This window comes from Mchenga conophoros, linkage group LG4 (genome assembly GCF_057382185.1).
Source record: "Mchenga conophoros isolate Kocher_MC1m ecotype Shallow Benthic linkage group LG4, M_conophoros_male_GT1.1, whole genome shotgun sequence".
NCBI lineage: Eukaryota > Metazoa > Chordata > Actinopteri > Cichliformes > Cichlidae > Mchenga > Mchenga conophoros.
The window spans coordinates 35035612-35058793 of NC_140529.1; the positions used below are offsets into that span (position 1 = coordinate 35035612).

Here is a 23182-nt window from a genome sequence, read left to right on the forward strand (position 1 = left end):
TTTGTTTGTTTGTTTGTTTGTAATGAGCGATCCTTTTAGAGATACCACAGAAGGTAACTGAATGTGCATCAATTTATAAAATCACCTTTATATTAGTGCTATAGTTTTGAGGTAATTTTATTTTACTCTAGTTTTCGTCTGTCTGCCAAGCCAGCAAGGAAACGGCTGTGCGGGTTTCGTACTATACCGAAGAATGCTTCCTTATTAAAGTCTGCAAAGTCACGTTGTTATACAACATCATGTATGACAGTTGAGATGCTACACTCATAAATCACCCCCCACCCCCCCACCCCCCTTCCACCCCTCCCCATAAAGCCTCGGGCCTCCAGTCTTTACGACGCAGCGCTCTGGAATGACAAACCTGAAACTTCTCATCGTCTTTATCACTTTATTTCTAACTCCGTGTATTGATAAAGTGTCACGGTTCATGGAAAAAGCCTGACCCTTGTATGTGCAGTATGTAGCAGCTCCACCCTTGAGCCCCCATGCACTTTGAGGCCTCACCGACTGACACTGATATCTGTCAATGTATGCCTCAGGGGGAAGCTGCTGAGCAGGTTTCTTCCATTCAGTGAAGAGTCATAGCACCCTCCTGTGGAAGGGAGGATAATGATGCCCCCCCCAAACTCCCCAAACTCCTAACTTGCAGAATTTCCATAATCATTTTAAAGTTGTTTCTTGCATCTATCTTCCACCTTCCGTGTGATCGTTGTCACTGGTAATTCTCGCCTGTCCCGTGCATTCCCCAAAAGTGTAACCAAAGTGATATAAAAGAGGCTTGTGATAGACACAGTCATGAAGGCTGAGAGAAAGGAGGGAGGGGAGGAGATGGGAGTGAGGGTGAGATGCAGTGGGGTGAGGTGGGGGAGGAGAGGGGCTCAGAGCATCAAGCTGTTGTATTAATCTGCAAATTTCCTCAGATGACGCAAAGACTGTGACTTCGCCTCCCATCCCCTCTTCGTCTTCATCATCTCCACGTCCCTGCTCTGCGTGTCTCTCCCGATGCCTCGCTCTTGTCGGAAGCGAGACAGCGACAGACAGCAGGTAAGCTCGTCCGTCTCCTTGTTGTCATTTTTTTATATTCTCCTCTCCAATCATTCACGCCTCGCGCACATGCGCTAAATTTGTATCATTTGTGACTATTCAGTGTTTAATTCCAGACACATTAATGGTTTGTTTCATCTTTTTTTGTGCAAAGATTGTGAATGTTTTGGGCTTTTATTTCATTAAAGACATTGGCTTGGGTGATTTTTCAGTTTTTCAACATGTGGGCCCTGTCATGTTTTATCAGATGTGAGTAAGAGGAAGAAAGATCAGAGAGGGATCAGAGAGGGATCAAAGCTGGAATAAGAAGTTTCCAAAAAGGTCTGGTGGCCAAATGAGAAGATGGATTTACTGTATGAAGGGAATGAGCTGTGTTAAATGTAGTCCTGCTGGAGGCGATAGAGAAATTGCGGCAACAGATCAAAAAAGGAAAAGACAGGAGAAGGAAGGAGAGCGAGAGGAGAAAAAGGGAGTTTATAAACTGCAGAGCTTTACTGGGGTGAAGAGAGCAGATGTGATAGACAGCCTGTGCTTAAGGAGTTCAAACAACAGATTAATGCACTCAGATTATCGTCCGTGAGAGAGGAGGGGAGGGGGTGCGTGTCTGTGTGTTGACATGTGTTCGCACACGCACATGCAGACAACACCACACACACAAGAACTCAAGTCTTTTCTCTCATTTTCACTCTACCTATTCTCACATCTTAGCAAAATAAAGCTGCCACATTTATTGTTTGTATCTTTTGAGACGTTGGGATTTTCTTCTTGTTATTGTATATGTAACGCTGTCCAACAGATAGGCCTGAGACATAAAGTGTTAGTTGTTGATGTCAGCTTGTCACATCCTTGACTTCCTTTGAATTAACCTCAGGACACTTCTGAAATATTATCCAGAGCCTGCTCTTGACATGCCTAATTTCATTCTACTGGTGATCTTCAACTTGTGTGAACTGACAGGAAATGCAAGTGAGATATCTTTGTGCACTAGAAGCCATTGGATTAGACAGCATTTATCAAATCCAAATTCGGTGCTGAATCTGATTATCTAGTATCAAAAGTTTCCTGTTATTCACTGTCAAACAGTCAAGAGGCAGCATCTAGACCCATGTGCGCTCACGTGTGTGTGTGTGTACAGACCTGATGTGGTCGACACTGACCTTCACTGACTGTAACCCCGCTGCTTTTGCGATCTGGTAAACTCATACACCAGGCATGTGTTTGAAGGCAGTTGTGCATATGTTGAAGGAGTTTGGCAGCGCTCTGCTTTGAAGTGCACGGACACTCGTGCTGTGTATCTGTCATCGCTGATATCTAGAATATGGGTGTCTGTAGGGAGAGAAGGCCGTTACGGCGTTTTTGCGGTGCAGCATGTGCGCGTTATCTCTTGTCTTTGAGTGTAACTGTTATTGTGCAGCTTTACAATTATGTGTTAGCAGCAGAAGCAGGCAATCTTATCCCACCACGGTTAATGTTTGAAAGCAGCAATCAAATGTGAATTACAGCTCAGTTCATGTTTTGCAAGGTAAAATTAGATCTTTGCAATACAAATGACCACCTGATGTTTTGTTAAATGACTTTCAAGGTTTTTAAGGCTCAAAATTGGCCTTTGGCAGATGGCCGAATCTGGTTCTGCCTCAAGTTTCTTACTATTAAAAGGGCAGCCTTCCTCGACAGCATTGCCAAGTGTTGTTCAAGGGAGTGTGTCTCATCTTTGAACCTTTCAACATAAAAGACTACAGTTGTTATAAACTGCTGTTATAACAAATTAAATTGTAGTCAATTGAAACAGTCTCAAAGTTTATATAGTTAAGACAATACTTAGATATATCTGTGCATTTTCCTATTTTTTCTGTCTGTTTAATGAACAAAAATGTATTTTATGCTCAAATAAATGTAACCCAACTTAAAAGAAAAATGCTGAGTGTATTTTTAATACAGTTCTGGTGATTTTCTGTCGTGGAACGCCATCATGGTCACAAACTCAAAGGAGAAAGAAGATTTGAAAAGGTCTTTGAAACTTTGAGCTAAAATGTATGTTTAGGAATGTTGAAAAGTAATCAGCAGTTTCCATTTATCCTGATGACCCAGAGGTGAAATGATGAGTTAATTATTTATGAGCTTAAAACAAATTTGAACCTTTATAGTCATTTTAAGTGAGAGACAGATTGTAAGATGATGTCATCTTCTCAAATCTGTGACTTTGCTGTTTTTTTCCATTTATGTAGCAGGAAGACTTCATGTTATTTGGTTGATTTTCTGTCAGACGATCATTGATTAATGCAAAAAACCCAAAAACATTCGCCAGCTACAACAGTACAACACATTCATTTTTGTGATATTGCATAATGGTGCTAACAGGATAACACACCCAGATCTTTTCATTTATTAGATATGCGATGGCAGTTGTGTGTTGTGTAGTTTATTGTGTTTGCTGCAGTGGCCATCCTCATCTCCCTCTGCTGAACAAGGGTGGTGGAGGGGCGGGATGGGGATTATATCTCGATCCGTTTGCAAGGCTCACACCAAACAATCAACCATTGGACATAATCCTCTGACACACCCGTACACACCCGGAGTTACACACACATACACACACATGCACGCACAGATGGTTCCTTAAAATAAAATACAGCGTATATTTGTAACATCCACACACAGAAAATCTTTACATGGATACACTATTTGAATGCGAATGTTTGTAAATTTGAATGCGAACCTTGATTGAAAGAACAAAATAATTATTGATGGGAATTTAGTCTGTGTAGAAAGCACCAGTGAATCAGGTGATTTAGCGGGAGACGCGTACCTTTGATCGGTTTACATGCCGTCACACAGTGATCCCATCTGGATGCAGAAGTTCTCTTATAGTTCATGTTCGTTGCATTAAAAAGATGAGCCTCTCCTACAGTTTATATATCAAAGTTGCGTAGAAGCGAAGGTGACATTCTCACATTTACTCACTTAAAAACCAAGAGAAGTTCACTTTACAACAATAGTTTGCGTGACTACAACAACTTTATCATGTCAAATGGCCAAATTGATTATTCACGGTCCTTTGTTGCTCGCTTCAGATTTTAAAATGTACATTTTTGTTGTGTATATCTAGTGGCAGCCATGTTTGTATGCTGATTTTTAGAAGAAATCAAAAAGCTTGTACGCGGTGAACGTTAAGCTCGGAGAGTTAGAGCTGCATTTGTTTGATCTCTTGGATCAACGTCTGTGATCGAACGGTCGGATTATTTATGTGGAAGACTATGGGTGGAAATGAGGAGGGGGGTTGACGAGCCTGCGACAGAAACTGAGGTATTTCTCTCGAGCTGTACGCGCACCTTTTTATCTACAGCTGCTTGGGCTCATTTACAGTAATCAGAGCTCGCTCTTTGGGGAGATTAACTCATTCTGGCGTGGTGACCCGTCGCCCTGGAAGCCATGACGATTAAGAAGATGTGTCGTAAGTGCATGACCGCATGTGAAGACCGATTGTGATGGTTGTCACGCGCTGCACAGGTCATCATCACACATCAGATGGATGACCGCAGTGTTTACGCTGAGGGAACTCATGTTTATCCAGTCGCCATTACTCTGAAAGTCACTGTGGGAGGTTTTCTGTCTGGTGTCTGTATTTCGCAAAGAGGGCATGTAAACAGCAATGCTATCACTACTGTACCAGCAGGGTTTAGTGCTTCTTTTATTTTTTTATTTCTGCTCTGGCTTCACTCTTCCTTTACCGCTGTTTCAGCACTTATCACTAACATGTGTTTCCAGAGCTCTTGCAAAGATTTAAAGTTGTTCTCTCTTCAAAGGAATATGCGCCTGTGTCTGCAGCCTACCTGGCAGACTGGTAATACCTGTGTCATGTTGCTCTGAAATCCTGGATTACTGTAAGCTGGCTGACCAAACTGAATTCACTGACTTGAATTCTTGCATTTTATTCGTGATGTAACAGAAATTCCATGTGGTGCATGGCCTTTGCTCTGTATTCTGTTTAGGGCTTTTCAGGCAAGACTTTAGAAAGTTAAGGAGTCAAATTTAATCTTCCCAAACTGTAAATGGTCTCAGTTTTCCTCTGTTGAAAAGCAGCAGGTCAGCCCAACAAGAGTTGCTTCCTAGAGGCCAGATACATTTTGTCTTGAGGCAGCGCTGACATTTCCTGGAGCAGGAAATCTCTCTGTTGGGGAAGGAAGACAGATTTGCAGCACCGCATCAGGTCCTTGAGGATGTCTTTGCAGCTTACACTCATCACTGCTGCTCTCATCTCAGGATACATGCTGTTGATTAGTTTTTTCAAGGTCTCTTATCAGGAAAGGAGAGGATGAGAGATATTGTTATTCTCATAGTATTAGTCTTTTTCACATTCAGCAGGATTTTTGGTTTTTCTTGTCTGTTTAAAAAGTAAACTTTACTCTTTCATTATCTTCGCAGTAGCCCCTTTTGTAGGCTGGTCACATCTCAGTTTGAAACTTTTACTTTTTTGGGCTCAATTTTTTCCGCCTACTGTGGTCATTTAAATCCACACAAGGAGCGGACAGTTGTCGTAAACACTGATGAAAAGGTGAGAGACGTCTTTCTCTTATTCTCATTCGCATACGCAAGCAAATTGCATGTGGTCAGCTGACATTACCAAACAATGTTCATGCTAAGAATGGCATAAGGATTGAAAAGAGGATTTGTGAAGACTATTAAGAGGAACACCCTCCCCCTCCTCTCCTTGGTACTCCATTCACCGAGGATTATATCTCTGCAATTGAAACTTGGCTGGGCGTTCTCCGGCCCTGATACGCACCAGTTTGGGATAACTCTGGAAATCCAAATTGGTGCTTGGACTGGACACAGTCACATACTAGAAAGGGGCAGAGATATGGCCAGAGGGAGCAGGAGGTGAGAGCGTGGAAGTGAGCACATAAAGCAGTAGGTATCTTTTTACACATCCTCCCTTGTGTATTGTTCTTTTGGTTAATGTATACGACTGTATGCCATCTGCTCAAATTGATGGATTATAATGATGTCTGATTGCAGCTATCTCATTGAGTCAGACTCTCATTGAGTCAGACAGTTTGTAAATGTGACGCTCATACTTGTGACAGGGATTTGGCACGACCGCGCTGCTCTCCAGATGTGTTTATGTACAATTAATGTTGAGAGATGGTAGCGGTGGGGTCTCTGAAATTTTCTTGGTAGACTGGAAACGTGTCGTGTTATTGGACAGCAAACACATTCTTCCTCCATGACTCATTGTTTTGATGGAAATAACTCTGCTTTATATCTATATCTATCTATCTATATCTATCTATATCTATCTATATCTATATCTATATCTATATCTATATCTATCTATCTATCTATCTATCTATCTATCTATCTATCTATCTATCTATCTATCTATCTATCTATATAGATAGATAGATAGATAGATAGATAGATAGATAGATAGATAGATAGATAGATAGATAGATAGATTTGAATTATTGTAGGTGTGATTTGGATTTATAGAGACAGCACACTTGGATTTCATTATTATCAAATTACTCTTTTCAGTAATGCTGTCCATGTGGTAATGCTGACATCATTCCTGCACTTCGGTCCAGGTTAAATATCTATTGGATGGATGCAGACATTCACAGTTTTTGAAGGACTCTGTTAATCCCTAGACGTTTCATTTAGCAGGCTCCTGACCGTGACAGCTTTCTATGAAGTAACTCAACAAGTATTTGATGTATTGCCATTAATTTTCACTCAGATATCAAATGGTGCCCAGAGCATTAATATTGACCCTCTGAGTTGTGAGTCATCATCTTTGACAACCCCTAACTCTGGCTGATTGGGACCCACACCCAATTTCACACCTTGGCTCAGGCGATTAGAGGATCATCAGGGGGTCCTTTTGTCCCTCTGTGGGGGGTTACTCCCACTAGGTTTATATCTGGGACTCTCCACCATTTGACCTTAGAACTGAAGAAGCTTCTCGGATGAGAGGTGAAACGTCTTCAAGTAACTTAAAGAAGTCCAGACGCTTTTCTTTGCAAGCTCCTTTGATTAGTTTGTACAGAATCTTTTCAGTTTAATAAATCCATCAGAAAAGATGGTGCACATTAAGCAAAGTTATAGATGAATTTGTCTTATCTTTCTGTTTTAAGAGAAATGTAGGTGATAAACATCAAAAACACCTGAACAAATGCTTTCACTGTACACAGGACTTCATTCAGAGCGTGTAACACATCCAGGGTTCACATCCTATTGCTTCTAGGGGGTCATTTTTTACCTCACTTTACCTCACTAATCAGCTAAATTTGTTCCTCTATCTTCTATCACCTCCATATTGTGCTGTATTTGGAGTCTGGCAGTTTCATCATTTTCCATTTAAAGGATGATGAACAGATTACATCATGTCCTGTTTAGGCCTTGCCTGCTGTGTTTGGATTGCCTTCAGTTATGCACATTTACCTCCATTTAGAACCTAAACCAAATCCTCACAGGACATTCCTGTTGTGTGAGCCTTAGGTGCTTCTGGTTTTCACTAATCCCCTTTGAAAAATAGGCTCGACCACCCCCAGCGGTAAAGTGTGAAGCCTTGCTAGTCTACCCTTGCTATGTTAAACATTTATAGTCTAAGCTAATCAGCATTGCTATGAGATGCTGCAGTTTGCTTTCCAAAGCACGTCGTCATTCAGCACTAAAACCCACCTTTTCCACTGTCCTCACAGACAGGATGACAAACCAGCCGACAGCCAACCAGTCCAACGCAAACAAGGAGAAGGAGAAAGAAAACCAGCGAGATGACAACACAGAGATTGCGTATAAAGATGCTGGCCATTGTAGCCGCAACACACACAACCTGCTGCTGGGACTCACGGTTATGGGTACATATGAAAAGAAGCACTCAGGCGATGCCATGATGAGGGCACAAGTTGAAGAAATACTGGAGCAAAACAAGCCTTTGTTTTGCTTTTATGCACATAGTTTAACACTCCAAATTCCCACATGTTTTACTGAATGACTAGAATTACAACTGAGGTTAGTTTTATTGTTAAAAAAAAGAAAAGGACCAATTTATGCTGCAGCAAAAATTACCACACGCAAACCTTGATGTAAATACTCCGAGATCATTTTCCCATGAGATGTCTTAGGCTTGTTGTTGTCTTTGCTCTGCCACTGTAAACACTTTGGTATGTTTCTCCACAGCTGTGTGTTTTGTCAAAAAAAGCCTGCAGAGTCAAGGAGTGTGTTATTTTTGTCTGCAATTTGTCACATAGATTTAAACCTTGATATGAACTTGTTTACATTTCAGTAGATGGCTCTCATTAGTCAGCGATCTCTTGCATCTCCAACGTTAAACACAGTGTTAGGGGCCCTCACAAAAAAGGCTAATGAGTCCGCCGAAAGGTTATAAACTGAGGGTGATTTCTGACACGGTTAATATTACTACTGAGTTTTACATATTTGTGACATTTGGAACTCATTTTTTAAACCAATATTCATTAGATTTTTAAATGTGCACATAAGGTAGTGTTTAGGCATGCGTTTCGAATTGTCTGGAAACTAAAACAATAGCCTGTGCTATTATGGGACTTTTTGAGGCATGGAAACATAGTATGCCTTTTTAATGGTTTGGGAAATGAATGCAGACATGATTGGCTAAACAACTGCTGCACAAAAACAAAACTCTGTAATTAGCTTATTTTTTTCCGCTCCTCAGGCGTCGTCATGGGAGCCGTTTTTGGGATGATGCTGCGGTACATGCAGGTGACAGACAGCGCCGCCCTCACAATGGTTTCCTTTCCTGGAGAAATCCTTATGAGGATGCTGAAGATGCTCATCCTGCCTCTTATCATCTCCAGCCTTATCACAGGTGTGGCCATTATAGACAGCATCATGCTGGTTTTAATAAGTTAAAAAGTAACCAATACTGTGTTAACACTGTAACGGGTGATTGTCCAGTGTGTGCATAATTTAGGGCACACTCATTGTCCCCAGTGATTACTAACCAACTACAACCTCATACTCCTGAACTTTAACCATAATAAACTAAACTAAACATGTTAACTGTAGAAAAATTTTAATTCTGACATTAGTAGAACTAATGGACTATTGCATGTACATGTAGTCTACAGGACTACGTGTACTTATTAGTCAGAAGTTACCATATTTGGACAAAAGGGTGGATTTCTGTTATAAGCTAACTCAAGCAAATTAATTCTACCAAGTTTGGTTAGGAAGGTGCATCTAAGACTGTATGGGAGCGTCACACAAACATACACAATGTAGGTAAAAGTATTGAGCCACTCCTCTTATGGTGTGTTCCATCTGAAGCTGGAAATTGGAATTTCGTAGTTGGATTTTTCAACTGGAACATTCCCCTCAAGTCGGACTTCCAAATCAGAAAACAACCCCACCAACCTTGACTTGGTGGCAGCCCATGTAAATATTAATGAAACTGTAAAACTCGTACTCTGCCACTGCACTGCCACTGTTGTGTTGATAAATAGGTCACAAATACACAGTTAATAAAAATCTGCAATCTACAATAAGAAGTGCCCAGTTCTGCTTAAAATCCGCCGTAAAATCTCTCCTTAAAAGAGTCCCAGTTTTGAAGGTGGACCCTTTGGAAATTAATTGCAATCTCTTCAGCTAGACTCTATTTGTGAATATGCTGCATGTTTATAAGCACAAAAAAATAAAGAACCATTCCACTGCATTGCTAGTGATATATGAATGACTCTACCTTGCTAAGAAGCAAAAAGAAATCCAGTATTTCATAGCTTTTCTGACTTTGCCACTGGAACACAGTGAATTCAGGACTGATAGCTCCAGCATCCAGCCTCCAAGGCAAAAGCAATGCTGCATTAATTTTTGAATTCAAGTGTTTTCAGTCCCATCGTCACAGGTGTATAAAATCAAGGACCTACCCATGCAGTCTGCCTTTGCAAACACTTGTGAAAAAATCGGTTTTTCTAAAAAGCTCCCTGAATCTGCTTGTTCTCCTTAAACAAGATTCCACCTTTGCAACAAGTTGGTTTGTGAAATTTCTTGCATCGTAGATATTCCACAAGCATCTATAAGTGGTATTATTGCAAAGTGAAAACATTCAGTAATCACAGCAGCTCAGTCATGACGCCGCAGACCTATAAAGTAACAGAAACAGGGTCAACAAGTGCAAAAGTCTTAATATCTGCAGCGTTCCAAACCTCGTCCAGCATTAACATCAGCACAAAATATGTATGCTGGGAGCTTCACGGTATGGGTTTCCATGGCTGAACAGCTCCTGCACGTGTTAAGGATTTAAGTAAGTAACATGCATTTTAAATGCTCGAATTAAGGAGGAAAACAGACGTATAATATCAGTTATGTATGCTCTAATATTTCTCTTGTAATTGGATAAAAATACTCCAGAAATCATCAAACTCACAACCAGTTTAGTGACTGAAATTAGAAAACCTAGCAGGTAGCTAGCCAGCTAGAGCCACCTGAGTTGATTCATGAATTAGCATGTGAAAAGCTAAAAACTAAAAAGCCAGCGGTTTATCCAAAAAACATGTATCAAACTTTAAACACTCTACAGGAAGTATTTGCACTTTAAAGTACTGGGAAACTCGAGCTTCGAGGTAAAGACGCTGTTATTGACTCTGTGGACTTGGACACACGTTGTTTTACATCTGTTGTCTGTCTCTTGTAGGGCTTGCTGGTCTAGACGCGCGCTCCAGTGGAAGGATGGGTAGCCGAGCCATGGTGTACTACATGTCCACCACTGTAATCGCTGCCGTCCTCGGGGTCATCCTGGTGTTGGGGATCCACCCAGGGAACCCTAAACTGAGGGGAGGCAACTCATCATCCACATCCACGAAAAACCAGGAAGTCAGCAGCCTGGACGCTTTCCTTGACCTGATTCGAAACCTCTTCCCAGAAAACCTGGTGCAAGCCTGCTTCCAGCAGGTACCCTCTACATTAACCATCTACTGCTTCATTATCTTGGCTCATCTTGAACCATAAGCTTTCACGCAAACTGAAAATGTTAATATAAACATAGCAAAGAAAGATTCTTGACTAATACGTTTCCTTTTAATAAAACGCGAGTGTTTCCCAGTATTGCTTTGCTGGGACTTTCAGCATCAAAGCTTTTGGTAAGGCTCTACATTCCTTATATGAAATTTGCATCATTCAGCTTTAAGGTGATGATAATCAAACTACACTGAATAGAGAAAGAAATTGGTAAATAAATAATATCTGAAGTTTATTAAAATTGTATTTTTGTTTTTCAAGATAAATTTCCTCTTTAATTTGAATGAATGTTCACAGACATCGCTTCATGTGCTTCATGTTAATAGTTTACTAGAAAAACCATTGCAAACTACAGATTTAAGTTTCCAAAACAGCTACCACTTGGATCCTGAATTGTGATTGTTTTGTCAGCGATTGTCAACAATTATTATTGCTAATAATTATTATCCAAAGTGTATCATATTGGAAAGTCTTGCTTGTGCCCCAGGCCACATTTGAGGAGATGAACTTTTCTGGATAAGGGATTACTGAGCAGTTTGAGAGAATGAAGGACTCGGACAGAGTTCTTAAAAACTTATGGTTCTCCAGAGAGGTTAGCTGTTCTCCAAACTTCATACGTAACAATTTTTACATATGCTGTCTGGACTGATTCAAAGGCTTCATTTGGCTAGAAAGAGGCTAAGAGGCCACGCAACTCTTTGGACTGTTGGAGGAAGCCAGGGTACTCACGGGAGACCTCACGCAGGTGTGGGGAGAGTATGCAAACTCCACACAGAAAGATCACAGGAGTCAAAGCCAAACCCATCCCCAACAGGGGTGGGCAACTCATTTTCTAAAGGGGCAACATGAAAAACTGGGACTGGTGTGGATTGCTGCAGTAATACACTTATAAAATTAAATTAATATTAAACAGAAATGAGTTCAGATCATTGGTGCAGATCTCCACAACAGTTCTGGGACAGTTTGTTGCCCACCCAGGGCCCAGAGTGTGATAATCTAGTTTAAAACAAATACTAATATAGAGCTTATCAACTGAACCACTGAAAACATGTCTTACATACTAAAAGACGATAAATCAGTGCCATTGCAATTCATCAAGTCATTTATAAAATAGATCTAGGGTTGCTTTTTTCCATTCTTTGTAATGTATTGTGAGTTAGTGCTAATGGTGCCGTCGAAGAGGGACAATTCAGGAAGCGGCTTGTGTTTTTGTGATGCTGCAGTTGCCTTCTTCTGTCCAATCCTGTTTTTTCTGTCATGCGTGTTCGTCTGAATGATTAGAAGTAGTTGTCTGTGTTTGACTGGGCGATGGTCAGCCGTCCTGCAGCTACCGCTAATCTCTTTACAGCTGCAAAGCCACATACTTATTTAGTGCAGTAAGGCATCTGCTGGTGAACCGAGAGCTTTATTTCTGTCTGCATCTTTATTTTAAACTGCGTCTTTGTTCATATTCATCAGGAATTCAGTAAATTCATGTAAGTCACCGCTTTAGCAGCAGGGAATTGTCCTCCCCCTTTCAGCCTTTTCGTCTCCTTTTTCTTTCCCTTTGTTGTATTTATGTTTCTCTTTTGCCTTTTCTTTAAACAGAAATCAGAGCACGTCGTGCCGCTGCCAAAACTTTGTTTGTTCACACACAATGGGAGTTACAAAATCTAAGCACCCCAGCACAAACCACAGAATAATCTGAATGTCGCCCCGTGTTTCCTTCAGGTTCAGACGGTGCTGAAAAAGGTGCCGGTCGCAGCAGCAAACCAAACTGAGCCCATATTAGTGAACAGAAAAAAACTGGAATACAAATGGGGCATGAACGTCCTCGGTGAGTTGATAACAGAGTTCGTATTGCGAGACGCTTGCGTTTTCCAGGTCTCTTTTTGGTTATTTGTTCTCATTTTTCCACTTACTCGCTTGCTTTGTGTTTTCGTCAAGGTTTAATTGGCTTCTTCATCACCTTTGGGATCTGCATGGGCCGGATGGGCGAGCGTGGGAAGGTCATGTGTGACTTCTTCAACATCCTCAATGAAATTATCATGACGATGGTGTCCATGATCATGTGGTCGGTGTCTTGTATTCCTTCATTCGTATTTGTGTGTCTGTGTTTAAAAAGTGCGTGCCTCTGTTTTTCCTCTTGGTGGCCAACGTTTGACATTTTGGCGATACCACATACAACGGTCGGAGACAGTGATGGATAAGGCGAAGACTGTGAGCTTGAGGCAAATTGTGGGAACAAGCAGCAAGGTCAGATAGAAAAAACAAAAAACAAAGAGGAAGAGGGAGAAAGTGTGTCAGTGAAGGACACAGACAGATGGAAAGAGGGAGAGGGTTTCCCTGGGACATGCTGGAGTCTGTGGTATGCTGGGGAGTAGCAGGAGCCGGGGCCCGGAACGGCGTTGTGGGCTCCCAGGGGAGCCGTGGTGGAAGATCTCCAGAATGTAATGGATCCATCGATGACAGAGGAGCTACTTGATGGCAGAGCAGAAAGTAGATGCGGGCAGGAGGGACGTAAAAAGATGTGTGTGAGAGCCGTGCACGTCTTGAGGCTTCACAGAGCCCAGGCAAGTGGCGCAGAGAAAGTGTAGCGGTACTCGGAGCGGGGATGGGAAAGGAAAGGAGGAGTAGAGTAGGCGGTTGGACGAGAAACAGCAGGATGCTTGTCTCGCAGCTCCTCTAAGCCTCCTCTACATGTGCAGCTGGACACCAAAGGAACTGTATCATTGTCTGTATCACTCACTCAGTGTAAACAGATTACTCACGGGCTTATGGTGCGAGCCAAACACAGAATCCAGTGTATACAAAAAGCACGCATCATACAAGGGGCATATCTATCAAATCATATACATGGCATACCGCACCAAACAACTGTCACTGGATGCCAGCTGACCTGGGAGAATGCACCGTCTCATGATGGGACAAGGAGTCGCTTTAATTCAAGTGTCCCAATAACTGCAGTCTGTATTCATGAACAGGGACAACTGCTCTCCAGAGCTGGAAACCAGAGATCCAAGCATGTGTCCTGTCCCCTTGCAGAGAAACGTGCTTCTTTGACAGTGACTAAAGATTTATGAGGTGGCGAAAACGTTGGCCTGACATTAAAAAAAAGTAACAGGGTGGCTACAGCTCCTTAAATATTCTTAAAATATCTTAAATTCATATCAATTTATAAAAGGCTTTGTAAAATTTATAGTCATGTCACCACATGGATTACTAGAACACAGTGCCACCATTTCTGCGGCATTGTTTATTGTTCTGCTATCCCTTTTAAATGTGTTTTATATGTGTAAATATAGTTAATGGCAACAGGACGCTTATAGGCTAATTATTGACTTATTTAATGGTTGTTGTGTCAGAAAACATCTTAAAATACTGAAATGTGATCCTGGCAGTAACATGCAGACATGGTGAGTTCACTGACAAACAGCTATGGTGGTAACCACCAATAACTCTTAGTGGTTGAAGCCAGTTCATAGAAATATTTAATAGGACAATAACACTGCATGTGAAACATTTTTTTTAATGTTTGGGACGGTGACAATGATTATGTTGTTTTCACATTAACACACACTTGTGTTCCTAAACAAAGCCATTTTTTGTCTTTTTATTTTTGTGTGAACTTTTGTGCTTGACTATATATATAAAGTTTGTATTTTTCATTACAGGTTTGATCTTAAATATTATTTTAAAGAATAGTAAAGTAGAAAGAGTAGGTAGCCTTCAAAAGACCTGTGGACACCTTGTCCTTTGTTGTAATTCATCCATAATTATTAGATTAAATTCAGTCAATCAAATCAAACAATTTCTGCCTTCAAATGGCTTTGTTGCTTATTGGACAGTTTAAAAAAGCAGAAAGAAATATTCATGTACATACACATATATAGTGTATACTAAATGGAGTTTAATGGAACATGAACCACAATCAGTCCCAATCAAATAATTTCTGCTGTGATGTCTTTGTCCAGGTACTCTCCTGTCGGCATTGCCTCTCTGATTGCGGGAAAGATCGCAGCTATCGGGGACCTGGAGATGGTAGCCAGGCAGCTGGGCATGTACATGGTGACTGTCATTGTGGGTCTGATGATCCATGGGGGCTTGATCCTACCCGCTATATTCTTTGCAATCACCAGAAAAAGCCCCTTTGCTTTCTACTCTGGGATCTTCCAGGCATGGATCACAGCCTTGGGCACTGCTAGCAGGTATGACAGCTTGCAGGAAGTGCATATGTATGTTTGGAAGTCGTCTGTTTGGGCATGTGTTCACACATGTGTGTCACATATTTCTTTTACAACACGTATTGCTTGGACAGCTGTTGTAGTTACCGTGATTGATCGGCGTAGCCTGCTACTCGCTTTCAGCTATTTGGGTTAAATCTGAAAGGCCTGAAGGCAAAAATCTGTATTTATGCAGCTACACTGACAAATCAGGACAGCAGAGCCAAAGCGCAGGCTATCATAGACGAGTCCATGTCGGACAGATTCTGTGTTGTAAGTATCTAAGCCTTCGGATTAGTTGCCACCAGCCAAACTGGCCCCGCTGTATCCTGCCCGGCTTGGCTTGGCCCAGCCTGCCTGGGATTCAGCATTGCTGCTGAAACCAACTGTTATTTTGGCACATTACTGAGGCTTTAGTGAATATGGGTAATCCTATCAACGTTTTCTCTAATTATATTATGACCCGACCTCAGCGGGGCCGGGAATCAAATTCCTTTAATTCACATGTTGGAGGATTGAAACAGTGGCCTACCCCAGCTGTTAGGACGAGGCTGTCGGCCGACTCAAATTTCTCCTGCCTTTTTTAATTGTTGTCTCTTCCCTTCGCCCTCACCTCTGCACTTATGCCTTTCACCACCTGTCTGCCTATTTTATATCCCTCAGCAGACACTTTGCGCCTGCTCCGAGTACATCTGCACCTTTTTTCCCTCTAACTCGCCTTCTTGTGTGGCCTTCTTCTTTCAGCGCGGGGACATTGCCGGTCACCTTTCGCTGCCTTGAGGAAAATCTGAAGATTGATAAGCGTGTGACTCGCTTCGTACTTCCCATAGGTGCCACCATTAACATGGACGGCACTGCCTTGTACGAAGCCGTGGCCGCCATCTTTATTGCCCAAATGAATGACATCACCCTGGACTCTGGGCAGATCGTTACTGTCAGGTAAACCACATGGTGACTTGACTCTCATGACTCAGGTTTCATTATCAGAAAGCAGCACCGCTGAGGCGCCGCTGCTCTTTCTCCCACATCAACTATAAGCCTTTAATAGTTTCCTTACTTGGCTGCTTCTGAAGATGCCTTACAGCATCTTTGCCAGCCAGCTATTCGTTTCCAAAACCAAGAGCAAAAAACATTTATCTTCTACTTAACCTACTCAGATTCCAAGCACTGCTTTTTCTTCTATTTACATTTTTCATAAAAGAAACAGAACAAACCAAAGTGGTTTTAATATCTATACACTGGACCTTAACCAGTCCACACAGCGGTACAGTGGTTAGCAATGTAGTTGCACACAAGAAAGTTCTGGATCTGCACCTCGAGGTCAGCTGGGGCCTTCCCGTGTGGAGTTTGCATGTTTTCCCTGTGCCTGCGTGGGTTTTCTCCGAGTGCTCCAACTTCCTTCCACTGTGCAAAGGCTTGCATTTTAGGTTGATTGGTCTCTCAGAATGGGCTCAGGGTGTGGATATGAGCAAGAATGGTTGTCTTGTCTATCTGGTTTGCAGCGCTGTGATGAACCGATGACCTTTGCAGGAACCAACATCCCTCGCTCAGTGTCATCTGGGAGAAGCTTGAGCTACCCTGCAACGCTAGCTAGGCGTGCAGTTTATAAAGAGGATGGACTGACTTTTGTAGAAAGTGTCCAGTATACAAACATTTGCATTGATTATTTCAACACACAGAATGTTTTAGTTACCAACAAAATCAGAAGTGACGCAACATGAGATGGCAATAAATAATAAAACTTTATGCATATATTCTGATTCTACATATACATTTAAATTTGTGCTGATATTGACGTGAAACGCTTCATAATGCTTAAGCATGGATGTTGGAGCACCTTTGAGGCCCTTGTGACAAGCTGTTTGTTGTCTTTTTGTTGTTGTTTACGCCATCAGCTGAGTAAACTAGGTGATAGAAGGTCATGTGTTTAGCCAGAGGAAAAAGCACCTGGCACAATTTACTCACATGCTGTGGCCAAAAGCAGGATGGGACAGGAAATTGTGGGGGTGTGAATGTAAACATAAACCGATGTGCACATTAGTGTAAGTAGCCTCCATCACGGTCTCTGTCACCTGATTGCACCAGAACAGGTTCCTTTTTTGTCCTGCTCTCTGTTATTTTTCCTAAGAAGGATATTAACAAACAATATTCCCTGAATACCGTGTCAGCCCGTCCTGCTGTAAGGTTTTTGTGTCAAAGTTCATTCTGATTCAAATATTAGTAAAAAGGGAAAAATATCAATTATGTTCTGACTCATCCTGAAGTCTCTCGTCCTGCGTCAAACATAGATGAATGGAAAGTGACGTTTGACTTGACTGTATATAAAAGATGGACATGTTTTGGAACCAGAAGTGACTGCAGCTGGACAAGAGGAGCGCTAAGTTTCCAGCTAACACCTAAAGCTTGTTTAGCAATCTGCATCTGTAGCTTTTATGCCTGCACAAATACCAGCTGATTAGTGTTAGGCAACATTCAGATAAATTACAAATAATTTCACTCATCAAATGTCTCGGTGCATCTTTATCGAGAAACCAGCAACACAAACACATTGGAACTCGTTCATTCATTTTCTTTTCTGCATTTACAGAAGTGTACAGTCTGCATGCTTTAGTTCATTTTCAAACAACTTGCATCAAGTATGTTACGAGGTATAGAAATAAATATTGAAGGAAGTAAAGAAATATTCATCTCCCATTTCTGAGGTTTGAGCAGGAGATTGGATCCAGTCTGCTTGGATCAGATTCTGCTTGTTGTGGCCGCGGGTTACAAGTAACGCTCAGCACTTTGAAGTTGTTTATTGTGTGTCTTTCATCAACGGCTGTTTACCACGAAATCGAATTTTAAGAAAATGCTGTATGGTTTTTGTGTGATGAAACTGAAATAAAATCCATATGTACTACATAAATCTGCCCCACTTAATCTCCCAGTCACAGCGTGGTGATAATTGGCACTGCAGTTTGTCAGACACAATTGAGAGAGTAACTAATAACAGATGAATAGCTTCATGCAGTAAATATCACAGTTTAGAGCTGTATCCAGACTGGCTGGCCTGCAGGCCCCTGTGGTTACTGATAATTCTCTAATTGCAGACATGCAATGACAAGCAGCATTTTTCAGAGTCTTTAAAGTTTTACTTTAGGAAACATCTTTTGTTGTGGACAGAGGAACTGAGTCCTTTCTATCCTCATGTACTTTATACAAGCATTGCATTGATGAAATACACGTAAATGAGCTCACATAAATCCGAGACTTGTTGGTGTGTGATGTTGAGAAACAGAATACTGGACCACTCCATGTGTAAATCTTTGTGGGTGGAGACAGATTAGGGTTTTTGATTTTTTTATATGGTGATATTATAAACACAGCAGTGAAAGCATGAATTGGTGAGTTCCAATATTAAATGTGGTTTCGGTTAAGCCTTTTCTGGTGTTTCAGTGGTTTTTGAGCACAATGGTCTGGTTTTACAGTTGGGTTTAATTATTTTTTCATATATTTTTTCCATCACACATCTCCTTTTGCATGTGGAATTAGTTCACTTTTGCATTTTTCAGTCTACCATTTTTGGCGAGTGTTCAGAAAACTATGAAAAAAGTAATGTCTGTTGCCAGCCCACATCACTCAGCGGATACAACTGCTATGTAATCAAAGAAAGGATATCTATTGGAAAAACTGATGGAGGCCATGCTATTTAATTTGCTTTAGCTTAGACCTGCATTACTAGGTAGTACTAGACACAGAATTTAAAGACACCCAGTGTGTCCTTTGATTTATGCAGATAGGAAAAAAAGGCAAAAAGAGGCCTAGGGCAGCACAGTAGTTACAGGGATGTCTGACACTTGACTCAAGCTGAACTATTAGGGAGTGATGAAAGGGTTGCACTTGATTGATTGACTGATTGGAAAAGGCCATATGTGCATAACTGTGAAAATGGGAAAAAGCCAGAATCGTCACTAAAATCACGATTTGATTATCTCTGCCTGCCTACAGCACATTACTGCAAGCATGATTTAAATATACCTTTTTCCCATCTCTTCTCTCCAGTATGACCGCCACACTGGCCAGTGTTGGAGCCGCCAGTATTCCTAGCGCTGGACTGGTAACCATGCTACTGATCCTGACAGCTGTCGGCCTGCCTACCCAGGACATCAGTCTGCTGATCGCTGTCGACTGGCTGCTGTGAGTCAGGTGTCTGATGAGCAGGCAATAACAAATCACTGCTCTGCAATCCATGTTAGGGTGCTATAATTAACGTATGCAAGAGGTTGTGAAAATGTTGGTATCACTAAGACGTCGTTTCACTCACTGACACTGATGCCATTTGTCCACTCAGTGACCGAATGCGTACCTCCATCAATGTCGTTGGCGACTCATTTGGTGCCGGGATTGTGGATCACTTGTCAAAGACGGAGCTCACCGAACTTGATGCAGCCGAAATGCAAACGCTCCCGCAAGAGGGGGAGCTCGATTTCGTCCCTCCGCCGCCAATCCTCACGGAGATGGACATGGTCGACCCTCTCAAACCGCCCGAGCTGCCTCCTCGTTCCCCTCGCCCACCCAAACAAAACCACCACAGTCACATACTCTCCCAATCCCACTACATCACTTACTCGCCATCCCGTTCTGTCCGGTCTCCGTCACCACGCTCCATCAGTTCTCCCTCTCCGCGTTCCGTCTGTTCCCACTCTTCCAGGCCTTTCCGTACTCATTCCCCACGCCTCCTGCGCAGGACAGAGCCAGGATATTGTGTCCTGCCCAGCCATGACAATCAGGTACGTACTTTCTACCTTATACTTTAAAGACAGATGGCAGTTAGTACATACATTAGAAATCTAAATCTTCTTGTTATCCTTGTTATTTAGCATAGAGTTTGTTGAATATTACGAATATGTGTCTATAGTTTTGTAACTTGTAATTGACCAAATGTTTGATGTTTTAATGTTTTAATAGGGTCATTTTACCAGTTCAGTATAAATATACCAAAAGCTTAGCCTTGACACTACTCTAAAGGCTTTTTTTTTTTCAATTCTTAGCTCTGTATGACATCACAGAAACCCCACTCACCTGCTGTTAAAACCCTCGGATGCATTAAGATAACTAAGGAGTATTTTGAACTGCAAATGTAAAGCTACTCTAATAGAGTATAAAAAACCAAAAATAAAACTACAGAGAAATTAATATAATATGCCCACTTTATCATGTATATTGAAAATGCATCAAAGATTTCTGGATGCAGATAAACACAAAGCCTTGAACCTAATAATATGACTATGATGACATCATCCTGGGAAAGACCTTTAACATTTAGCATGTTTAATTTAAGTATGTTGGTCAGTCAGTGCAGGCTGCATGATCTCATTTCGGTCTCTTCACACTCTCAGATTCCCACACTGCCGCGCTCCTACAGAGAGAGAGAGACAGACCAAGAGAGAGAAAGAGACAGGGAGCGGGAGCGACTGAGGCGAGAGAGTGAAACTGAGGAGGAAGAGGAGAGGGAGAGGGTTCTGGGCGAAGTAAGCGACGGTGAGGAGAGCGATGACACTGCTTACGATCGAAGGCACACCATCCCGCCGTGCGACCTGCCGTGATCAGATTTCACCACCAGCGTGTTTCACAGTCGATTTGTTTCCACTTTTACGACAGGTTTTAACCACTTTCAGCTTCACTCTTCAGTGGAGGTACAGAGTGGGTTGCATTGCTAATTTTTCAGTGCACGGATCTTAAAATGTCATGATGGCAATGCAGTGTAATATTCCCAAGAAGGCCCTTAAAAACCAGGCCTGAGACTTTTGCCCTGTGGTTGGATGCTGAAAGAGTTTCTTTTCCTCCTTATCTTATCTACTCCAGTCTTGATTTATAATTTTTCTTCTGAAATCCACCCAAACCTAAAATGTTCCCAAACGCATACACGTCCACGAATTCAACTGATGCCAGAGAATGTGAGTCTGCTCTTGATGAAAAAAGTCTGCTGGTGCTCTCACCAGCCTTGTAACGCACAAACAGGAATTCATTTTGCTCAGATTCCCTTTGCTTCCCTTTAAGGAAGTTTAAAAAAATTTTCTTTTAAAAGAAAAGTTTGACATTTTGAGGACATTTGCAGTGAGGAAAAATGTATTCACAGTTAAAGACTAATATCATTAACTGTAAATATATGTAGAACTTCAGGTAGCTTTCAGTGGAAAACGGCTGGCCTGGTTCTCTTTCAAGGTCATAAAACATTTACTAGCACCTTTAAATCTCATTAATTAACAGGTGATGTCTTTTTCTAACAAGTTTAAAAGCTGAATTTAAAATGTGCACTTTTGCTGGATGTTAAATTTTTCACTAGAGTGACAGTTTGATCCTTTCAAAGTCTTGCATTGCAGGTGGTCACCAGTACTGGTGGATTTACTTCACTTTGGAGATAGCCAGGATAGCTGATTCCTACTAGTGTTTTGGCTGAGAAAACTAGCAGGTAAACTGTAGCTTTATAATTAGTATACTGATAGAAAGTACTCGTTTTAATTCTGCTTTATCGATATAGTTCCAAATCAGAACAGTAGTCAACTCAAGGTGCTTTGAGTTGACTACGTTTGAGACCCTATCGTATTTTGGAGCGAAAAACTCCAGAATCCAATGATCCCCTTTGAACAAGCAGCAGGTGACAGTGGGAAGGAAAAACTCTCTTCTGACAGGAAGAAATCTCCAGCAGTGCCAGACTCAGGGAGGAAAGCCATCTGCCGTGACTGGCTGGGAGGTTGGGGAAAAGGAAACAAAGGAGTAAAACGAGATGCTTATTGCAGTCTGAGCCTATTGCAACTTAACTAACGGATGCTCCAGGGTCACCTTGTCGGAAATGAAAGTAGAGTTTTTCACACGTGAACTGACTGCAGCTATGAAGCTTTTCTAGCTGTTACCAAATGTAAATGTGGAAATATAAAAATGCATCTCAGTCATTTCATTTATTAGTCTATAACTTGCCAGCATGAGAATACAGAAGGTATGTGGTTTCCTCCTGCATGCCCAGGCGCCACTCGAATTCAAACCAAAGTGAGAACCAGACTAAAGCAGATTTTTTTCCTGTTTTGTGCTACACGTGAAAACTCATCATGTGCGATGAGTTTGTGCGTGAAAGCCGCGAGACAAATAGATCTTCCTATTTAAGACAGCAAATATCTTTCAAAATGTTGAACTAGTCCTTTAAAAATGCCAACTGATACTTTACATCTGGCAGGCAGTATTTTTATACAATTCTCTTTACATGTTTATCCTCAGTGCTCTTTTACCTTATTCCCTCTGACATCAGTCACTGTTGATGTTAATATTGTCTATATTATCTAGGGTTTGTATTTTCTTTGTTGTGGTCTGGTGTGTGAAATGATGAATTTTAGGCCAGAAGCTGTTTCAATTTTGTTGTTTGTTTAAATTTACTTGTTATTTTACTCTTACTTATTATTTAAATTTGTTAATTGCTGTAAAATATCATCTTCTGTCCCACTGAACTGCCTTTCATTTCAAATTGAGCTTCATGAACTGCCTCCCTACATCCTTGAGTCTCAATGCAGAGTCACAGGTCCAGATTGTGTGTATACTGTATGTAATAAAATCTTAGAGATTTATTTAAAGTAACTGCACTTCTCTTGTGTTTCCTCTGCTGCTAAAGGAACTTGTGCAATCTGTGGGAGGATTTGCAGTCAAAGGGGGACACGCGTCAGTGTTTGGTGACTAAAGACAGTGGAAAAATCCTGCAGACAAAGATATTACTGAGTGGAAAGATTGCAACACACACATAAGCAGAATGCACACATTACACACGAGGCTGTAATGAGACAAAGACAGAGATACCAACACACTTAATCCTCTCAGTGAAGAGTTAGAGATGGGCGAGGCAGGGGAGAGTGATGGATGGGAGAGGAATCGGTAGGCGGCAGATGGCCAGAAAGACGTCAATCCTTTTCATTCTTCCC

The 23182-nt window shown here is 41.5% G+C and overlaps 1 protein-coding gene across 2 annotated transcripts; it reads left to right on the forward strand.

Moving 5' to 3' along the window:
* Positions 1-920: 920 nt before the first annotated feature.
* Positions 921-22828, forward strand: slc1a9 (solute carrier family 1 member 9). 2 transcript variants are annotated; one of them, XM_085272066.1, is made up of 11 exons: positions 921-1044; positions 7746-7901; positions 8738-8890; positions 10715-10971; positions 12748-12853; positions 12964-13090; positions 14991-15224; positions 15984-16178; positions 19281-19415; positions 19570-20008; positions 20618-22828. In XM_085272066.1, the coding sequence occupies exons 2-11, from the start codon at positions 7751-7753 to the stop codon at positions 20822-20824; spliced, it is 2004 nt and encodes a 667-aa protein (XP_085128192.1). In that variant the 5' UTR covers positions 921-1044; positions 7746-7750; the 3' UTR covers positions 20825-22828. The 2 variants fall into 2 exon arrangements, with proteins under 2 accessions (XP_085128192.1, XP_085128193.1); XM_085272067.1 differs by lacking the exon at positions 921-1044 and adding an exon at positions 5583-5952.
* The last annotated feature ends 354 nt before the right edge of the window (positions 22829-23182 follow it).

Bases quoted from the DNA above. Each gene is read 5' to 3' on its own strand.
- slc1a9 (XM_085272066.1), top strand. From the start codon at position 7,751: ATGACAAACCAGCCGACAGCCAACCAGTCCAACGCAAACAAGGAGAAG. The intron at 8,891-10,714 runs GTGTGGCCATTA...TGTCTCTTGTAG, and splicing joins CATCTCCAGCCTTATCACAG to GGCTTGCTGGTCTAGACGCG. The intron at 13,091-14,990 runs GTCGGTGTCTTG...GTCTTTGTCCAG, and splicing joins ATGGTGTCCATGATCATGTG to GTACTCTCCTGTCGGCATTG.